The sequence below is a fragment of the Neoarius graeffei genome, chromosome 2, assembly GCF_027579695.1.
Source record: "Neoarius graeffei isolate fNeoGra1 chromosome 2, fNeoGra1.pri, whole genome shotgun sequence".
Lineage (NCBI taxonomy): Eukaryota > Metazoa > Chordata > Actinopteri > Siluriformes > Ariidae > Neoarius > Neoarius graeffei.
Window position 1 is genome coordinate 99850036 of NC_083570.1, and position 22714 is coordinate 99872749.

The 22714-nt window shown below is 40.6% G+C and overlaps 1 protein-coding gene across 1 annotated transcript in view; it reads left to right on the forward strand.

The window, feature by feature from the left end:
• trpc3 (transient receptor potential cation channel, subfamily C, member 3) overlaps positions 1-21285 on the forward strand; it is a 153255-nt gene extending 131970 nt beyond the window's left edge. Inside the window, exons 10-12 of the mRNA XM_060915280.1 lie at positions 3843-3926; positions 17167-17242; positions 20053-21285. Of these exons, the coding sequence (XP_060771263.1) occupies positions 3843-3926; positions 17167-17242; positions 20053-20180 (288 nt within the window). The 3' untranslated portion in view covers positions 20181-21285. The remainder of the gene's footprint in view (positions 1-3842; positions 3927-17166; positions 17243-20052) is intronic.
• Positions 21286-22714: the final 1429 nt, after the last annotated feature.

Consider the following 22714-nt stretch of genomic DNA (forward strand, 5'->3'; position numbering starts at 1 on the left):
CAGCCAGACGTAGGGCATCAGGATGGATCAGGCAGGTCTGAGGAGTAGGAGAGGTCAGCATCACTGGTGTCTCAGGATCAACATGTAACTCAATGGAGAGGGACAGACAGACAGAGGGAAGAGATGGGGGGAGAAACCACAGGTTGTTAGGTATTCCCATTGTCACCTAATGAGTAACTCCGGCAAGACTAACTATGACAGCATGACTAAAAGGGAGAGCCAGAAGGTAACACAGTCATGAGGTAGCCCTGGGACATAAAGCAGCCAGCCACTACACCATCAACAAACCCAAGTGAGTGAGTGGGCAGGCAACAGCATCTATACATTCCAGTTTACCAAAACACTCTACGCCTGAGGACCCTCCAGATCTGCTTCTTTACCTCATAAAAACTATTAACAAAAAGTTTGACTAAACAGATGTTTTCAGCCTAGACTTAAACACTGAGGCTTTCAGCTAAATAGTTTACGTAATTATGTAAATGATCAGATGTAATGCAATTAAACAAGTCACAACAGAGGATTTGCTACAAAGCCCAGCTGAGTCATATTGAGAAAACATGTTGAGGGTCACTGAAGCACAGCCAGTTTGTTGTTGTTGTTTGTTTGTTTGTTTGTTTGTTTGTTTGTTTTGTTTTTTTAATGTGGTTAGTTTTTTGCTCTGCTGCAGTATTTTTTCAAGGACTCAATTTGGTCCACTGAAAAACATGTATTTTGCTGGATTGCGTTCCAGCTCTTGATGACCTCTGGTGTGGAGACTTTTTCTGCCTGCGAAGTGAATTGCAAAACATTGACAAGCCTTAACCTTCCCCTTCTCTTATCTGACCCCAGCCTGTCTGCTGAAACTACACAAGCTTCATGTGTGGCCTTTTGAGATTTGTGTCCACAACGTTTGCTTGTGCTGAAATTTCCTGGAAAAGTCCAACAAAACCCAACTTAATGCAAACGAGTGCATTCGGCACATTGTGTTTGACCAATCATATGAAGACTTTGGGTGGCACGGTGGTGTAGTGGTTAGCACTGTCACCTCACAGCAAGAAGGTTCTGGGATCGAGCCGAGTGGCCGACAGGGGCCTTTCTGTGTGGAGTTTGCATGTTCTTCTTGTGTCTGCGTGGGTTTCCTCCAGGTGCTCTGGTTTCTCCCACAGTCCAAAGACATGCAGATTAGTTCAATTTCTAAATTGCCCAAAGGTGTGTATGTGTACCTGTCACCAGATGAGGGTTTGGGTCCCTCTGGTGTGTTATAATCACCCAACAGATTTCATGGAAGATAGTTGATGGCTTCCTGGATCTCCAACCCTCAAATATGATGACAGACAGACAGATGAAGACTTCACAAAGTGTATACCTTACCTTGGATACCTTGGATCAGCTTCAAGCTTGATCACTCAGGCCAAGTATATCTCTCATCTCCACCACTGATTCCCAAGGTATCAGCCATTAACACTTGCTACCGACCCACTCCAACAGCAAGTTCCTATTTGCTCCAAGGTACCCAGGTGTGGGTGGGATGTCAGGAAATGATCTGAGCCACTTATCAAGTTCTGTCTTGAACCTCATCAGGGTAGGGCTTGACTTGATGTTTGCTGGCACCACATTGTAGAGAGCTGGCGTGACCAACCGATGAGAGAGTTAAATATCATCGTGTTGACACTGCTGTACCATGAGTTACCAATAGTCAAGTGAAGTTTATTTGTATAGCGCTTTTAACAACAGACATTGTCACAAAGCAGCTTTACAGAAATTTAAAGACTTTAAACATGAGATAATTTTACCCTTAATTTATCCCCAATGATAAGCCTGTGGCAACGGTGGCAGGGAAAAAAAGCTCCCTCAGACGACATGAGGAAGAAACCCCGAGAGGAACCAGACTCAAAAGGGAATCCAGCCTCATTTGGGTGACAACAGATAGTGTGATTATAAATAACTTGATTCTATAACAGTGTCCTGTACAGTCACAAAGTATAACTGTGAAACAATAGGTCTGATATATGTTGTTCCTGTTCTAACAGATTCAATAAACTCAATACTGATACAATTAGGGATCAGATTGTTCTGGATCTTCCAGATAAAGATGATGGCATATCGCTCACGGCGCCTTTGTAAAGAATAGAGGTTGAGAGCCTTAATAAGGCTACGTTTACATTAGACTGTATCTGTCTCGTTTTCTTCGCGGATGCACTGTCCGTTTACATTAAACCGCCTGGAAACGCCGGGAAACGGGAATCCGCCAGCGTCCACGTATTCAATCCAGATCGTGTCAGCTCCGGTGCTGTGTAAGCATTCAGAATACGCGGATACACTGTGCTGAGCTCTAGCTGGCGTCTCATTGGACAACGTCACTGTGACATCCACCTTCCTGATTCGCTGGCGTTGGTCATGTGACGCGACTGCTGAAAAACGGCGCGGACTTCCGCCTTGTATCACCTTTCATTAAAGAGTATAAAAGTATGAAAATACTGCAAATACTGATGCAAATACTGCCCATTGTGTAGTTATGATTGTCTTTAGGCTTGCCATCCTTCCACTTGCAAGTGGTAAGTGATATGCGCTGGGATCACACACACAGCGGCTCAGTCCCGAATCGTGGCTTGTGCACTTCACTCGCGCGCTGTGTGAGCTGCGCAGGGCCGGAGTGCGCACCCTCCAGAGGGCACTCGCTGTTCAGGGCGGAGTGATTTGGAGCGCAGGATGCCTGCGGAGCCGAGCGTATCCGTGTATTGGCGTTGCTATGTGCACGCAAATCGTGTATTGGTGTTGCTGTGTGCACACTAATCGTTTTAAAAACGTTAATCTGATGATCCGCTGATACGGTCTAATGTAAACATGGGCTAAGTCTGTTCCAGTAAGTCATAGTTTGAAGACGGTTAATTTTTGTTGTGAAGGATCTTTATATGCTTTCAGTCTTGATGAACGTGCATATGAACACAAATCTGAACAAATTAAAAAATCCAGATCTACTGTGAATCATCCAAAACTGCTTGTCCTGTCCAGGGTTGCAGGCAAGCTGGAGTCTATCCCAGCTGATTATGGGTGAGAGCCAGGGTACACCCTGGACAAGTCACCAGGTCATTGCAGGGCTGACACATACCGTAGAGACACACAACCATTCACACCTACGGTCAATTTAAAACCACCAATTAGCCTAACCTGCATATCTTTAGACTGTGGGGGAAACTGGAGCACCTGGAAGAAACCCACAAACTTCACATAGAAAGACCCCTGTCAGCCACTGGGCTCAAACCCAGAACCTTCTTGCTGTGAGGCAACAGCGCAAACCACTACACCACCATGCCGCCCTTATTGTGAGTCAGAGTTTTTGAAAGGATATCATTATAAACATGCTGAGACATTACAAACTGGACCCTGAAATAATGTATAAATAATGTATTATGCATTTCTACTTTACACATCTCATCTCGGAGGAGTTTAATAAAAGTTTGGAGATCATTGCTCAAGTTCAGTCAGAAAGGAAGATGAAGGTTCAAACTGTTTTTAAACGCATTTCAGCAGTGACACCTAGTGGCCCAACATGTTCAATAGGCTGAGTTGTATTTACAGTACAGTATAATTATTTAGAAACCTAATGTACTGTATACTTGGGTGTAATATTGAGCATTTCAGAATGTTCATGTACAATGATTTTATTAAAAGAAAACTCTGATTTAGTCATGCCCATGTCTATGCTTTAAACGCACGATATATTGCATACGTCTGTTTACAAATAACAAATGTGTTTGTCAGCCTATACAGTATGCAGCATGTAGCTGTGTGTGCATGTTCATTGGTTAACTTCTACCAGAATCCACCTGCTTCTGACAGAATGTGTGTTTCACTGCTTGCAGCTAAACCTGTTCACGCAGTCCAACATGCACATGAGTGAGTCACACAGCTTCAGCAGCATCCTCAACCAGCCTACGCGCTACCAGGCAAGACGCACGCTAAAGTGGCATCTATATTCTATGCATCCTCCTCACTTTCTGCTTCTTCCTTTCTCATGCCCTCACTAGTCCTTAATATTAACCAGGCCTCCTGTGAAAAAGTGCACTTCAGGCCAAGCTTTTTTTATTTGGCATTTAATTGTACAAGTTGTTTTAGTAATTTAAAACAAAACATTACTTGTACAGTTGCCTATGCCATGTCTTATTAGGCTAAACCTACTTCATTTATTGTACTTGTTCTTTGTGTTTTTATAGACTGTCAAGATGGGATCTGTGATATACAGCCTATCTATCTATCTATCTATCTATCTATCTATCTATTCATTTGTTTGTTTGTTTGCAGAGGTGGACAAAGTACCCAACTTCATTACTTAAGTCAAAGTACAGATCCCACTGGTCAAATGTTACTCCGATACAAGTGAAAGTTGTACAATCAAAATTTTACTTGAAGCAGATACGCAGAACCTTTATTCGTTATCTCTAGCCGCTTTATCCTGTTCTACAGGGTCATGGGCAAGCTGGAGCCTATCCCAGCTGACTACGGGCGAAAGGCGGGGTACACCCTGGACAAGTCGCCAGGTCATCACAGGGCTGACACATAGACACAGACAACCATTCACACCCACATTCACACCTATGGTCAATTTAGAGTCACCAGTTAACCTAACCTGCATGTCTTTGGACTGTGGGGGAAACCGGAGCACCCGGAAGAAACCCACGCGGACAACATGCAAACCCCGCACAGAAAGGCCCTCGCCGGCCACGGGGCTCGAACCCAGACCTTCTTGCTGTGAGGCGACAGCGCTAACCACTACAGCACCGTGCCGCCCATGGGAATTTTTAAAAAATATATTTTTGAGAGTTAAAATCGACCGCAAAGTTAGCGTTTGAGCTGCCCCGCTGAGCCAGCCAGCCCTGAGTGCATAACGTCACAGCAGGAACAGGTTTTAAGGCCGAGGCCTTTTACAGCTACAGAACAAAGTCATATAAATAAAAATTTATGGTGAAAGTAAGAAATCCCGTTACCGACTTGCTCAACTAAGACTGATTTGACTTCATTGATTGTGGGTTGACTCTCATTAAAACAGGATGGGTGTTATAACTTATGCAACATACATGTACATGCATGCATTTTCACTGATAAAACGTAAAAGGCTAATTAAATAATCAGATGAACTGAGACAATCACATTCTGAAGCAAATTAAATAATCTCATACCGGTAACTTAAACACACAATACAAGTTACATGTATTAATCTAAATGCAGGTCAACAACGTGTTTTGGTTTTTTTAATCCAAATGAGAGTCGGAGCTTACCCATCTGTGTTCTCGCTTCTTGAAGGACGATTGTTTTTGAAACAATCTGACTTTCAGTTGTTTGTTCAGTTCTCTGTTCATTCACTTCTTCCACGTAAGGGCAAGATGGCAGCAATATCCAGTTTAGAAATCAGACGGCTGCTCCACTCATTCACTTTTCTTCATGCTGAGTACTCCGCCATTACTGCTGGGCTCAGACAATTACTAAAACCCGGGACAGAACGAGATGTCACCGGTTTTAGCAACAACTGCAGGGAGGTCACTGCCCAAACGATATATCCCGTCCTGGGTTTCAGCAACAACGCTCGGCTCACTCCAGGAGGACTGGTGCAACTGAACTCACTTTCCTTTTAAAAAAAAATAAATTAAATAAATAAATAAATAAATAAATACTTTCCTTTTCTTGTAGTTGTATTTTCCTTTAATTATTGGTACTGCAGGCGGCACGGTGGTGTAGTGGTTAGCACTGTCGCCTCACAGCAAGAAGGTTCTGGGTTTGAGGCTGGCAAGGGCCTTTCTGTGTGGAGTTTGCATGTTCTCCCCGTGTCCGCGTGGGTTTCCTCCGGGTGCTCCGGTTTCCCCCACAGTCCAAAGACATGCAGGTTAGGTTAACTGGTGACTCTAAATTGACCGTAGGTGTGAATGTGAGTGTGAATGGTTGTCTGTGTCTGTGTCAGCCCTGTGATGACCTGGCGACTTGTCCAGGGTGTACCCCGCCTTTCACCCGTAGTCAGCTGGGATAGGCTCCAGCTTGCCTGCGACCCTGTAGAACAGGATACAGATAATGGATGGATGGACGTTGGTACTGCACCCTCTTTCAGTACAGGCTTATAGCCAACGTTCCTCAACAGATCAGAGGTCTCGTACGAGTCTTCAGTAAAATGTGCAGAGCAGAGGAGAGACCACTTTGTAAGCGCCCAATGTGCCTGTGAACTTCTCATAAAACGTGTCCAAATCTTTGCAGTTTGAACATTTTTGAGCCATGAATGTAACATAAATCCACCTTCTGTCGTGTTGCTGCACCCGCCAGCAACACATCATTAGTATAGCGGAAATGGCGATGAAACCGATAGACTTCCTGCTGTGACGTTACGGACGTCAAGGTCATTCACTCAGACTGCTACCTATATAAATCACTTTAATCATAAAAATTACTATATTAGATTTATTGTTAATGCTTAAAACTATTCCTGTGCCATTCTTGAGGTCTCAAGGCATTTATAAACAAAAGTGAGGCCATGGCACTGCGTATATGCATAAGTACTGAAGTACTTGCTTTTAAAAATACTTAAGTATTAAAAGTACATTTTCTGTCAACGCATCGTTGTATTATTGCCACAACACTTACAAAACCTAATGCCGTTACCAAAGACAGAAATGTGAATTCACAAAATGAACGCATGCTGTGCATCATGGTGGTTTAACGTTAAGCTAGCTAGTCAGTGAAACTCCACCTGTCATGCTAGCAAACTCTTTTCAAACTTGAAATCATATTGGGTAGCTAACGCTACTAGAAAAGAAAGATTTCTACATTCTGTTTATTTGGGAAGATGATGCTAAAACATATTTCTGAAAGCACTTCAGATAAGTTAACGTTATTTATTTTAGCATAACTCTGTTTTTACATGCTAACTAACAGTGTCCAATTTAACTAGCTATGTGTTAACATTAGCCGTGGACAAGGCGATGGCAACTTGGCAGGTAAATCCATAGAAAGTCATTTGACTAACCAGACTGCACAGCTATTGCAATGTTATCGCTAGCTCTAAAAGCACAGACAACTTCACTGCAAGCTTTCTATTGGAATAAAATGTTTACACACCTCAATATGCTTCTGCAGGTTGGACGTCGAGTTTTTGTAGGCCGTGATGTGGTTCGTTTTCAGCAAACAATTAAAACAAAACGAATCTTTATTCCTTTCAGAAAACTGAAAGATGGGTTCTAGGTATAGCCCTGGGTGTGTGTGCATTCCCCAGAAGAATCGGCTCCTTCCATTCTGCCATCAACTGATCGTGTTCAAATAACGCTACTGAGAAATCACTGAACTTGATTTTACAGTCTATGGACGTGACGTGACCCTAGTGATTACTGATAGGCTGTATCAGTGTCACCTGCAAAAAAAAATCACGTTTTAGAAAAGAAAAAAAAAATCCACTTTCAAAGCTGCTTCATAGTAACGAGGACCTTGACAAAAATGTAGTGGAGTGAAAAGTATATGTCTTTTAAATGTAGTGAAGTTAAAGTCAGAAGTTTCCAAAAAAATTTAAAAATACTCAAGTAAAGTACAGATACTCAAAGTGTATTTAAGTACAGTACTCAAGTAAATGTACTTCGTTACTGTCCACCTCTGCTTGTTTGTTCGTTTAATAAGAACTAATATGATGGTTGTTAGAGTCATTGTTGTATTATAGTTATAGTTACACTACCTGACTGACTTGAATCAAAAAGTTTTTGTTTTGTTTTTTTAATTGAAAGCTAAGTAACATAAAAACAATTGTAAACCGTGTCAACTAAAAGTATTGACACCCTTGAAAAGAAATGGGCAAAAATATTTCACAAAGAAAAATTACACACAATAATTTGTCCAACTGAAACTTTTTTCGAACAGAAAAAAAAATCCAAGTACTATTTTGTAATTATTCTACTTTTTAAAGTTTCCTCTGTCTCCAGAAATACTATTGTTCCATTTCTCATCCATAACCTTGGGTATGCTTATTAAACTGCATACGTCACTTAAAGGATAAAGAAAACAACGAAGGAGATTGCTGAACTGACTGAAATTAGGTTAAGAACTGTCCAACGCATTATTACAGCCTGGAAGGATAGTGGTAAACTGTCAACTTCGTAGATGAAATGTGGTCGGAAAAAAACTCTTGACTGACCATGATCAGAGATCACTTAAACACCTGGTAAAGTGGAATATTGAAAATAAGAGCATTTGTACACACACCATGTGACGCACAACTCACAGGATTGGGACTAAACAGCTGTGTGTCCATAAGAAAACCACTGGATAGTGAGACTAATCAGGAGAAAAGGCTTCAATTGGCTAGGGAGCATAAAGACTGGATTCTGGACCAATGGAAAAAGGTCATGTGGTTTGATAAGTCCAGATTGACCCTATTCCTGAGTGATGGGTGTGTCAGGGTAAGAAGGGAAGCACATGAAGTGACACATCCATCATGCATAACGGCCTCTGTACAAGCCTCTGGAGGCAGAGTTATGATCTGGGGTTGCATCAGTTGGTCAGGTCGAGGCTCAGCAACATTATGGGACAATAAAATGAAGTCTGCTGACGACCTGAATAGGCATGTAACAATTCACCCAATTCACGATTCAATTCGATTCATGATATTTCTAGAAAAATAATTAAAAGAAGAAAATGTTATTTCCAAAAAAATCGCAACATTTATTTTCCGATTATTTATCAACTTAAACATTCCTTTTATTAAATAAAATAAATACTTTTGTTTCATTTTTTTTAATAACCAACAATAATTATTCAGAAATATTTGGAAAGGTTAGAGTTACATATAATAACCTATTAATGAAAATATTTATTTTATTAAAAATTATTTATTAATAAACATTGGTGAACATTTGTGAAGGTCATACTCAGGCTTAAACATAACACATCTACCTCCATTTGCTTCTCTTTTCTTTATCTTTCTACAGTCTGTAAAAAGAGAGGTCTGACTCCTTGTTAAATCTATTTGTACAGTCAATCGCAGAACAGCTCTTTCTCATTTTATATCTTTTGTGTGCATGTGTGTTTGTGGTATTGGAGCTGTGTTACTTCCACCTAGGGTGACATCACACTCATTCCCGCAATTTTACGTTATTGCCCCTCTGCTATTAAACAACACAATTACAGCTCGGAAAAACTAAGAGATTATACAGCATGGTAATAATCACAGTTAATTTTTTATATCATCAATTCAAATCATCATAAATCTGTATTGCAATTTATCATAATAACACAAAATATCGTTGCATGCCTATACTTGAATGTACTGAATGACCAAGTTATCCCATCAATGGATTTTTGCTTCCTTGATGGTATTGGAATATTCCAGAATGACAATGCCAGGATTCATCGGGCTCAAATAGTGAAAGAGTGGTTCAGGAAGCATGAGGAATCATTTTCACACATGAATTGGCTACCACAGAGTCCCGACACTAATCCCATTGAAAGTCTTTGTGATGTGCTGAAGAAGATGTTACAGAGTGGTTTGAATCTTCTGTCATCAAGACAAAAGATCGGTGAAAAATTATTTTGACTCTGAACGGAAATAAATGGTGTGACGTTGCATAAGGTTGTTGAAACAATGCCATGGAGAATGCATGACTTAATCAAACCTAAAGATGGTCCAATAAAATACTAGCGTGTGCAAGTATAGACAGGTAAAAACACCAATCAGGATCAGTAAACAATGTTTCATACTTCAACAACAGATGAAAATGTGCATATTGAGGAGGATTGTGAGGGAGTAAAATTAAAAATATCACTTTCAGAAAGGAATACTTTTATTGGTTTCAAAATGTATGTTAATGGACTTTTTTAATTGAATTATGATATGATACAACATTTTATATATATATATATATATATATATATATATATATATATATATATATATATATATGAGAGAGAGAGAGAGAGAGAGAATATTTTGAATATGAGAAGCTTGTGCCTTGCAAAAGTATTCATCCCCCTTGGTGTTTGTCCTGTTTTGTCGCATGACAAGCTGGAATTAAAATGGATTTTGGGGGGTTTAGCACCATTTGATTTACCCAACATGCCTACCACTTTAAAGGTGCACATTGTTTTTTTATTGTGACACAAACAATAATTAAGATGAAAAAACAGAAATCTGGAGTGTGCATAAGTATTCACCCCCCAAAGTCACTTCTTTGTAGAGCCACCTTTTGCTACAATTACAGCTGCAAGTCTCTTGGGGTATGTCTCTATTAGCTTAGCACATCTAGCCACTGGGATTTTTGCCCATTCCTCAAGACAAAACTGCTCCAACTCCTTCAAGTTAGATGGGTTGCGTTGGTGTACAGCAATCTTCAAGTTATGCCACAGATTCTCAATTGGATTGAGGTCTGGGCTTTGACTAGGCCATTCCAAGACATTTAAATGTTTTCCTTTAAACCACTCCAGTGTAGCTTTCGCAGTATGTTTAGGGTCATTGTCCTGCTGGAACGTGAACCTTCCTCTGAGTCTCAAACCTCTAACCGACTCAAACAGGTTTTCCTCCAGAATTGCCCTGTATTTAGTGCCATCCATCTTTCCTTCAGTCCTGACCAGCTTATCTGTCCCTGCAGATGAAAAATATCCCCACAGCATGATGCTGCCACCACCATGCTTCACTGTAGGAATGGTGTTCTCAGGGTGTTGGGTTTACACCACACATGGCATTTCCCAGGATGGCCAAAAAGATCAATTTTTGTCTTAGTTGACCAGAAAATCTTCCTGTGTCTGGGGAGTCTGCCACATGATGTTGGGCAAACTCCAAACGTGTTTTCTTAAGCAATGACTTTTTTTCTGGCCACCCTTCCATAAAACCCCACTCTGTGGAGTGTACGGCTAAAAGTGGCCCTAGGGATAGATCCTCCCATCTCCACTGTGGATCGCAGCTCCTTCAGTGTTATCTTTGGTGTCTTTGTTGCATCTCTGATTAATGCCCTCCTTGCCCGGTCTGTGAGTTTTGGTGGGTGGCCTTCTCTTGTCATGCTTGTAGTGGTGCCATATTCTTTCCATTTTGCTATAATGGATTTAATGGAGCTCCCTGGGATATTCAAAGTTTGGGATATTTTTTATAACCCAACCCTGATCTATACTTCTCCACAACTTTGTCTCTGACCTGTTTGGAGGCTCCTTGGTTTTCATGTTGCTTGCTTAGTAGTGTTGCAGAGTCAGGGTCCTTCCAGAACAGGTTGGTTTATACAGACATCATGTGACAGATCATGTGACACTTTGATTGCACACAGGTGGAGCTTAATCCACTAATTATGTGACTTATGAAGTGAATTGGTTGGACCAGCTCTTATTTAGGGGTTTCATATGAAAGGGAGTGAATACTTATGCACACTCCAGATTTCTGTTTTTTTATCTTAATTATTGTTTGTGTCACAATGAAACAACAATTTGCACCTTTAAAGTGGTCGGCATGTTGTGTAAATCAAATGGGAATAAACCACCAAAAATCCATTTTAATTCCAGCTTGTAATGTGGCAAAACAGGACAAACACCAATGGGGATGAATACTTTTGCAAGACACTGTAAACTTCATATTTTTGAACCATCGTGTAATGTTCTTTGTTATAGGGACACATCCACAAAAAAATCTGCAAATTAATCAAAAGAATTTTAATTTTGAACCGGTTCGCCATTTTGATAGCGCGCGTCTAATCAGCGGTAAAACACTGGGAGTGACGTCATCGGCGTGAAATATTGGGAATTATTATACATTCAGGATACTTTCAATGGAATAAAAATGTGTTCTATTCCCTTCTAGCAGGTTCCATTCATTTGATTCAACATTGTTAGCATATCTTTTATCCTACATGTATTACGTCACTCTACCCAATGGAAATTGAGCATTGAGTATGGTTTATGATATTGCATGGTTGTCAAGACAACATGATGTCACACATTGGAGCTGATGCAAATATTCAATGGGAAAGTTTTCTGCTGCACATGCACAGAAGCATTTCTTTGTTTGCCGATGGCGCCCACAGTAAACTGTCGCAATGAATTGAAAATGCCATAAGATACGTATTACACATGAAACTTCCGTGCTAAGGAGTGACTGTGACAATTTGTAAACAAATATGGCCATCGAATGGGTATGTATAATAATAATAATAATAATAATAATATTGGCTGCCTTTTTTATTGTGGTCTATCAGATATATTCCATTCAGCTACTCGTCTTCGACTCATTCAGTATCATGCTACCTGAATGGAATATATCTGATATACCACTCAACACCAGCCAATATTATTTAAATATGTCACTCAGATCTGGGATGTATTTCATATGAAAAATACAAGTTTTTTAACATGAGAAGATAAACTACATATCTTCGAGCAAACGTGTAATTTTCTTTTTATTATATCGACATATTCACAAATAAAAAGTACGCAAATTTATCAAAACAGTTCATCAATATCCTCACGAGTGACATATAGAGATTTATGTCACGGTTTTGGTTCTCCATGTTCCGGATGTAGCTTGTATGAAAAATACGAGTGGTGTATTTCCCAGTAAAACATTTGTGTCCATATATATGCTGAATAAATACAGTGGAATATTACAGAATATTGTGCAATACTGAGACTATGTAAAGTGTCATATGTGTTTCAGGGTGTGTTTAGGTGTGTATATATACAATATATATATATATATATATATATATATATATATATATTTGTGTGGGGCACGGTGGTGTAGTGGTTAGCGCTGTCGCCTCACAGCAAGAAAGTCCTGGGTTCGAGCCCCGTGGCCGGAGAGGGCCTTTCTGTGTGGAGTTTGCATGTTCTCCCCGTGTCCACGTGGGTTTCCTCCGGGTGCTCCGGTTTCCCCCACAGTCCAAAGACATGCAGGTTAGGTTAACTGGTGACTCTAAATTGAGCGTAGGTGTGAATGTGAGTGTGAATGGTTGTCTGTGTCTATGTGTCAGCCCTGTGATGACCTGGCGACTTGTCCAGGGTGTACCCCGCCTTTCGCCCGTAGTCAGCTGGGATAGGCTCCAGCTTGCCTGCGACCCTGTAGAACAGGATAAAGTGGCTAGAGATAATGGGATGAGATAATGTGTGTGTGTGTGTGTGTGTGTGTGTGTGTGTGTGTGTGTGTGTGTGTGTGTAACATTTGTGCCTAAACACACCCTGAAATGGAAAAACACACGACACTTTACATAGTCTCAGTATTGCACAATATTCTGTAACTTTCCAGTGTATTTATTCAGCACCATCTCCACTGCAACAAGCTGTTTGGAGGGGATTTGAACTTTATGAAGCATGCAATATTTGAGCTACAGGTATAACTGTGTGTTGTGGTCAGATAAGAGTTAATTAAAAAAGTACCTACCAGCTTGTTTGGAGATAAAAGGGAATACATACAAGGACAAGCACTTGCTATCCACTTTGAATATAAAATGTAGCTGCTGTTCCACAGCTTTTTCTTGGATCTTGGTGATAAAGGGGAGGTTTCATGTTGGCCTGCAGTTGGACAGCTGTTTAATCAGGGAGTCCGATAACTGCTAGTTTAAAGGCTTGAGCTATACATAACCAGTGCTAAGAGAAGAATTGATTATATTTTAGAAGAGGTTCAATTGCTTCTGGTATTATCTGTTTGAAGAATCATGGAGGTAAGTGATCTCATACACAGATTGAAGATTTTGATGAGGAAATTAGTTCAGTCTCTCTAAGGAGAGTAAAACATTCTATCTGTAGTAACAAATAATACCAGACTTGTATAATCCTTGATATGGTAAAATTTCCTGTAAGCAGATGTTTATTTAGTATTTACTCTATAGATGACTTGCAGCCATGTGATCAAAATGTCATGAGAGTCCGCCATGATGGTGGATATACAAAGCAACTAGGATGGCAGCCGCTGAAAGCGTGCCTGTAAACAATGCTGAATTTTCTCAGTATTACCATGATTTGAACGGTCAAGCGAAGATTCGATACAAAGAGAAGATAGATATGTGTGGTTTTGACCCATCAATTATCCATAACCGCTTATCCTGTGCAGGGTCGCAGGCAAGCTGGAGCCTATCCCAGCTGACTACGGGCGAAAGGTGGGGTACACCCTGGACAAGTCACCAGATCATCACAGGGCTGACACATAGACACAGACAACCATTCACACTCACATTCACACCTACGGTCAATTTAGAGTCACCAGTTAACCTAACCTGCATGTCTTTGGACTGTGGGGGAAACCGGAGCACCCGGAGGAAACCCATGCAGACATGGGGAGAACATGCAAACTCCACACAGAAAGGCCCTCGCCGGCCACTGGGCTCAAACCCAGAACCTTCTTGCTGTGAGGTGACAGTGCCAACCACTACACCACCGTGCAGCTGTGGTTTTGACCCATATTATTTTAAAAAGTCAGACTTTTCTGAAGATAAGACGCTTCTACCGACCATCAAGTACCCAGATATTGCGTTCTATCTGGTTTGGCTGCTGAAGAATCAAGTCTGACCTTGGACGAAACATAGCCCATTCTCTGAGTGGGTGCCCATTCTGGATTATTTCTATCCTATAATTTTGCTGGCGCTCCTAGAAGCAAAATGGTAATACACGTGTTAAAATTATAATAACAACCAAGTGAACCACGAGAAGAGAACACTCATTTTATAGCAAAATTCTAGCAACACGAAATAAAATTCTTCCATGATATTATTGAGAAAGCTTTTGAATCTCACCTGAGATAAAACGATTACTGCAAACACGAGCTGTTTTGGTTTTAGCCTCTGTTAGATCAGCCCTGCTGATGTTGTTCAGCCGTGCTCATCTCCTCTCCGTACTAAGCCTCAGAGTTTCCTCGCCCTCTTTCCGAATCACGGATGGAATTCTAAAAAATCGGAACGTGCCACGGTCACAAGTACTGTTGTGACCACAACCATATACAGCACAAAGATATGACATAGCTAAAAGAACGCTTAAAGCAGTGGAAAAACAAAGAGAGTTGCGCACGCGTGACTATGTTTTGTATGGAATGTCGCTTGACCCCCCATTTGTATATCCACCAACATGGCCGACATCCGGGTTTCTATTTTGCTTTGACATCACTTGCAAGTCAAGGATAGAAGGAGCCTCCAGTTTCAGTGCTTTATAATAGTCAGAGGCAGGGCTTTGAACCAGAATTTTTTTCCTATTGGTTCGTTCCGAACAAAAACGGAATTTTAACGTTTCTGGTTTTGGGTTCCACCATTAAATAGACGTTCCCGAACCGGTTAGAACAAAAAAATTTTGTTCCCGGAACGGTTAATTACGTTCCCTGTCAGCTGTTTAACAAATGGCTATAAAATTATGTCTCTGTCTCATCCAGCTTAAGCCAAATGTAGGCTAATTCTATTACAACCTTCATTAAATAAGACAAGAAATAATTCAAAACAATTATTATTTCAAATGTTGGCGATTTGGATTCTCAGTAGGTCTTCCCATCTACACAAACAGAAAAAGTGCCAAAAATGAAAGATAATTCGTTTAGTGTGTTACCAAAGGCTAGTCAGGCACTATAGAGGGCTACCGCATGACGTCACCGCGCTGCGAGATTTTGTTAGGTGCCATATTGGAAGACCAAGTACACATCTATGCAAGTACATACAGACATAAAACAAACTACACCTGAAATGTAGCCAGGGCCGGTTCTGCCCTAATCTGGACCCGGGTGCAACATCGCGCAACCCCAACCCCCCCCCAAAAAAAAAAACACCAGTCTAAATCAGGACAACCATCACATAACTATAACTATAAATATTTTATATCAACTATTTTAACTAAATGGGCTATAATAAATAAGCCTGCAGGCAGCCACGGCGGGCTGCCTCAGAAAAGTAACCATTCAATGACACAACTGAAAGCCTGCAGCCACGGCGGGCTGCCTCAGAAAAGTAACCATTTGTCCTACCTTAAAACTCGTTTTGCATTTTCTCCCTCCTTTTTTGTATTTTCGACCCTCCGTTTATTTTCTTTCCTTTTCTGAAAACCCGATTTGTGTCCAGACATTTTGTTCTGCTACCAACGAACTAACTCATCAGGTCTCGGCTCTCGAGCCCGCGATGATTCCCGTGGGAAGGGCAACAACTGATACATTTTTACAAACAGCCAATAGGGAGGTTGCAACGTTCAGGCTCTCCTTTGCTCAGACACTCAGTAATACAATTACTCACTTTATCACGTGGAGAAGTGATAGTAGTCCACCTTCCCGCTCTCTCCATTCAGTCAGCGAACGTCACACAGGAAGTGAACCCCAGCGGGTCATAGAAACTTGCGCAGGAGAAGAATGGCTTTTTTATTTGTAGGCTACGGAAACTTTGAGGAACGAAATAAAAACTGGTATTAACCGGTTACCATTATTTTTAATAAGCGTTTCTGTTCCGGAACATAAAAAATAATAAAGTTTCTGGTTTCGTTTCTGTTCCATGTGAAATAGAAAAAGTTCCCGGTTTTCATTTTTGTTCCTTGAACCGGTTCAAAGCCCTGGTCAGAGGTAAAGCTGTATGTTTTCCAACATGGGAAAGATTAAGGGAATGAGATGAATGTTTGAATGATCGAGCAAGTGTTTATAGCTTTTCTAATATAAGTGATAACAACAACAAACTTGTGTCATGAGCATTCCATTAAATGTACTATTAAATATAACTATAAATGGATAAAAAGTATGGTGTGTCATTTTTTAATAAATAAAAATGTAGTTGTTGGCAAATTACTGTGGTTTGAGAGGAAAAAAAAAGCACTTCAGGATGCGATGTTATTGGTACTTCAGTGTGGTAACAGTTGCTTACTGATTAGTTTCCCATAACAGCACACCCACAAATGTTGTATTCCTTGCTTAACTACAGATATATAAGTGTCTTCTAGCCACTCTTCATCTTTCCTCTCTTCCTTTGTCTTCTTAATCATATGAATGGTCGTTATAAACAATACATGATTATCAGATATTCTAATCTTGTTACGATCTTCCCATATGTTCAACCTTAGTATACCGTATAACTCAATACATGCTTTATTTACAGTATATTAATTTATGTTACTCATTAATTTTTGCTCATTTCTAAAAATGGTGCCAGTACTACTTGAGCTTTAGTCAATTGTATCATGGTACAACTTTGTCTAATTTGGTCAATACTTTGCCTAAAAGTTAAATTGTTGATCTTCCCACAGCAAATTATGAAGCGACTTATAAAACGCTACGTCCTGAAAGCACAAGTGGATAAAGAGAATGATGAAGTCAATGAAGGTAAGGTTTGTTAGCTCATCCAGCCAACAGGCGATGAGCTTATGCCATCATGTGTTGTCCATCGTCCGACCGGCGTTGTCCACATTTCACGAAAATCACTTCTTCTTTCTCAGTTCTTCACATTTTTATCCCCCACTAGCTGAAAGGCCCGAAGGAGGATTAAGTCATGGCAATGTCATGACGATGTCCATCCATCTGTCCGTCCATCCGTCCCAGGAAGGGTGCTCACCTTCTGAAATCAACTCCTCTCACAATTTTTGGAGAAATTTCACGAAACTTGGCAGGATTCTTTGTTATATGTTGCTAATGTGCATATTGTAATTTTGTTCAATTCGGTCACATTTTACCAGAGTTACAGCCCTTAATTAACAAAATTATACTTTGACAATGGGGCGACACGGTGGTGTAGTGGTTAGCGCTGTCGCCTCACAGCAAGAAGGTCTGGGTTCGATCCCCGTGGCCGGCGAGGGCCTTTCTGTGCGGAGTTTGCATGTTCTCCCCGTGTCCGCGTGGGTTTCCTCCGGGTGCTCCGGTTTCCCCCACAGTCCAAAGACATGCAGGTTAGGTTAACTGGTGACTCTAAATTGAGCGTAGGTGTGAATGTGAGTGTGAATGGTTGTCTGTGTCTATGTGTCAGCCCTGTGATGACCTGGCGACTTGTCCAGGGTGTACCCCGCCTTTCACCTGTAGTCAGCTGGGATAGGCTCCAGCTTGCCTGCGACCCTGTAGAAGGATAAAGCGGCTAGAGATAATGAGATGAGATGAGATACTTTGACAATTTCATGAGAGTCTGTTTTCCTTCTGAAATCATCTCCTCTCACAGTTTTTGGAGGAATTTCATGAAACTTGGCAAAAGGCATTGTTATATGTCGGTAGTACGCATATTGTAATTTTGTTCAATTCGGTCCCATTTTCCCAGAGTTACAGCCCTTGGTTAACAACCTTGTACTTTCCCAAGTTCATGAAGGTGTGCTCGCCTTCTGACATCAACTCCTCTCACAATTTTTGGATGAATTTCTCGAAGCTTGGCAAAAGGCCTTGTTATATGACAGTAATACGCATATTGCAATTTAATTCCATTTGTGAAAATTTTACCAGAGTTTTGACCCTTGATTAAATAACTTGTACTTTGACAATTTCATGAGGGTGTACGCTCTTCTGAAATCAACTCCTCTCACAACTTGCAGAGGAATTTCACCAAACTTAGCAAAAGGCTTTGTTATATGACAGTTATACGCATATTGAAATTTCGATTAATTTGGGCAAATTTTCCCAGAGTTATGCCCTTCATTATTAACAAACTTGTACTTTGGCAATTTCATCAAGGTGTGCTTGCTTTCTGAAATCAACTCCACTCACAATTTTTATCCCCTGCTGGCCGAAAAGCCTGAAGGGGGATTATGTCATGGCGATGTCCGTCCGTCCATCCCAGGAAGGGTACTCACCGTCTGAAATCAACTCCTCTCACAATTTTTGGAGGAATTTCACAAAACTTGACAGGATTCTTTGTTATATGTAGATAATACACATATTGCAATTTAGTCGCATTTCACCAGAGTTATGGCATAGTTGCCAGCGAGGGATATTGTGCTCTCAGAGCACTCTTGTTATCCTTTTTGGCAGGAAGGTAGGCCTGCCTGGGGTGCATATAGCTTCTATGCAAATTTGCATAATTGCAATTAATAATGAAGATATGGAGTAATTAATCAATCCCTAATGAGCAGTTTCCACACAAATCGCTTCTTCTCCCTCAATTCTTCACCGATTTTGATTATTTCTGGCATGAAGGTAGAGATGCCTAGGGTGCATATAACTTCTACCCAGATTTGCTTCATTACAACTATTAATGAAGTTATGGACTAATTAAGCCTTAATGAGCAGTTCAACAAAAATTGCTTCTTCACAGTCAATTCCTCGCCGTTTTGGATTCTTTCTGGCAAATAGGTCGGTATTCCTAGGGTGGATATCATTTCTATATATAGCTTGTCTCATCTCATTATCTCTAGCCACTTTATCCTATTCTACAGGGTCACAGGCAAGCTGGAGCCTATCCCAGCTGACTACGGGCGAAAGGCGGGGTACACCCTGGACAAGTTGCCAGGTCATCACAGGGCTGACACATAGACACAGACAACCATTCACACTCACATTCACACCTACGGTCAATTTAGAGTCACCAGTTAACCTAACCTGCATGTCTTTGGACTGTGGGGGAAACCGGAGCACCCGGAGGAAACCCACGCGGACATGGGGAGAACATGCAAACTCCGCACAGAAAGACCCTCACCAGCCACGGGGCTCGAACCCGGACCTTCTTGCTGTGAGGCGACAGCGCTAACCACTACACCACCGTGCCGCCTATATAGATTGTATATAGTGTATATAGCTTGCAATATTTATTGCACAAGGTGGCCCACTTTAGATCTTTCCTTCTGGACTAGACGGGGCCAGAGTGAGCTACACCATCATTGACGGTCTCATTTCACATTCTTTCCTAAGCCAGATAAAACTAGTGGAACAGGCTGGCTTTTATAATTATAATACCTTTAGCGAAACCAGGATTGAATACTATTGTGAATATTTAACACAAACTCTGAGAAACAGGACCAGGCTTCCATTCCTCAATCTCATAACTACACACTCTTTCTGTTATGTTCTGTTAAGAGGTAAAATAAACACCAACATGTCATGCATGACTGATTTTTCTCCTCCCTTTGTCTACGTGCATGCATTTATATGGGTGTGCATGGCTGTGCGTGCTTATGGTTTGTATATGTGTGAATTTGTTTTCTGTGTTTTGTTCTTCTAAGGTGAATTGAAAGAGATCAAGCAGGACATCTCGAGTCTGCGCTACGAGCTGTTGGAGGACAAATCCCAGGCCACAGAGGAACTCTCTACACTCATTCAAAAACTCAGTGAAAAAATGCACACGTCATAATCTCACCCTGGGGCAGTGAGCGTCTCTCGAATAATCGGGACACTGCAGAGCATCACGCCCCAGATGACATGATTAGTTCAGTTGTGGCTTGTTGCCAGTGGAATGCAGAGTTTGTGCCGTCACCTGCTACAACAGGCTGGGTGTGTTGGTGTGTCAATGTGAAGACTCAGCATGATATTGCTGAAAATTTCTACACACACACACACACACACACACACACACACACACACACACACACACAGAGTCTGGATTTAGCTTTAGCTTCAATACGAACAGAGAATGGGGAGCAGAAATATATCTATCACTAAACCCATCAATTTATCTTTCAATATTTCTGTAAAGCAATGATGTGTTTATTTAGTGCAGGAGTTCCCAAACATGGGGTTGGCAGCCCATGTGGGGTCATTTGGTTTAACAGAAACTTGTATTATTCATTTATTTTACAAACTAATATTATGATTAACCCTCTAACTATGACATCACAATCACATAGTGTATGTGATATTTCAGCAATAAAAAAATGGACATCTACCTCCACTAATTCCGAGACAACATCAAGTGATACAGACTCAGTCAAGAAAACAAGCACATGCCAAAACATTTACTGAATATGAATTGATGTTGAATATGAAATCCTAGATTATAAATCCAGAATTAAAAAATGTAAAGGAGTCAGGGCTTGGGTATGCAGAAAAAAAAACCCAGCCTTTTTTTTGTGGTCTTTTGTCCGAAATGTTTGGGAACCCTGATTTAGTGATTTACTGATGAATTTAATGATAGATATACAGTATATTTAATGTTGCATGTACACTGCCAATCAAAAGTTTTGGAACATTCTGTAACAATTTTTGTTTTGTTTAGAAAATCTTAGCAAGAAATAGTTTTAAGTGAAATGAAAAAGAAAACCGAGATGACCAGGCATTTATGGAACACTTGTTTAATTTATTTTCTTAGTTAATGGCCAATATTGGCTAAACCATATATATATATATATATATATATATATATATATATATATATAAAATCTCGATACAATGCATGTCTAGTCAGTGGAAAAACACTGGGAGTGACGTCATCTGAGTGAAATATTGGGAACTATTGTACATACAGGACACTTTTTTGATGGAATAAAAATGTGTTCTATTCCCTTCTAGCGGGTTTCATTCATTTGGTTTTATAGCATACAATATTGTTAGCATATCACTTATCCTATGTGTATTACATCACTCTACCCAATGAAGAATGAGCATTGAACATGGTTTATGATATTGCATGCTTGTCAAGACAGCATGTCATCAAACGTCGGAGCTGATGCGAATATCCAATGAAAAAGTTTTCTGCTGCGCATGTGAAGAAGCATTTCTTTGCTCACTGGGAAACAGAAAGATACGTTGAATACCCAAAAGGCTACCAAAACTTCATTATATATTCTTCATGCATATTAACAAGAGAAAAACATACCAACAGACATAAAAAAAACTAGAAGAGTGTGTATTATGTATAATAATAATAATAATAATAATAATAATAATAATAATAATAATAATGGCTTTTTTCGTGGTATATCAGATATATTCTATTCAGCTACTCATCTTCGACTTGTTCAGTATCATGCTAGCTGAATGGAATACAGGTAGTCGTCGACTTACGACTGCGTTTGGTTACGACTGACCGGTCGTAAACCGATCTGGTCGTAAGTCGGCCTATGTTAAATGAACGCAAGTATATTGTGATGTGTAATGATATTGTAATCATCTTAAAGTCTTATTTTATCAACATTTTCTTATTTCATTACCTTGGCTCATTATTTGGTTTAAGTCAAACACTGCATACTACACTGCGTACAGTACAATTCGTTCAATATGTGCAAAACAAAAAATATGAAATACAGGTGTGAAAAATAGAAAACATTTTAGTGTATAACATACCAAAATACAAATGTAAAACATAGCAAAATACAAAACTTAGTGACTGCTGGCATCACTGGTGCTTGGCTGTGGGTCGTCTACGTCACCATTCGCTGTTGCAGCGCTCGGGCTGGCAGGAGGATTTGCTCGTTTCATAAACCAGGAGCTGGGGTGGAAACTGTATGACGGAGCGCGAGAGAGACTGCGCATGTGCCTGGAGCTGGGGCGGAAACTGTCGTACGCGGCGAGAGGCTGCCGGGAGCTGGGGCGGAAACTGTCGTACGCGGCGAGAGGCTGCCGGGAGCTGGGGCGGAAACTGTCGTACGCTTGGCTAGCTCAGCTGGGAAACACTTGTCAGTCATAACCAGACGGTCGTAAAGTCAATCGGTCGTAAGTCACATAGGTCGTAAGTCGACGACTACCTGTATATCTGATATACCATGAAAAAAGCCAGCCAATATTATTTAAATATTCTATCCACATTCACTGCATTGGCTACTCTACTACTAGGATATCAGCTCATATACCATGAGTAGAGAAAAACAAAATGGTGGAGCATGCTGCTGAACCAACCGAGGATGAAATAAAAACTCTACTCAAAAACAAAACCCCAAACATACAAAAAAA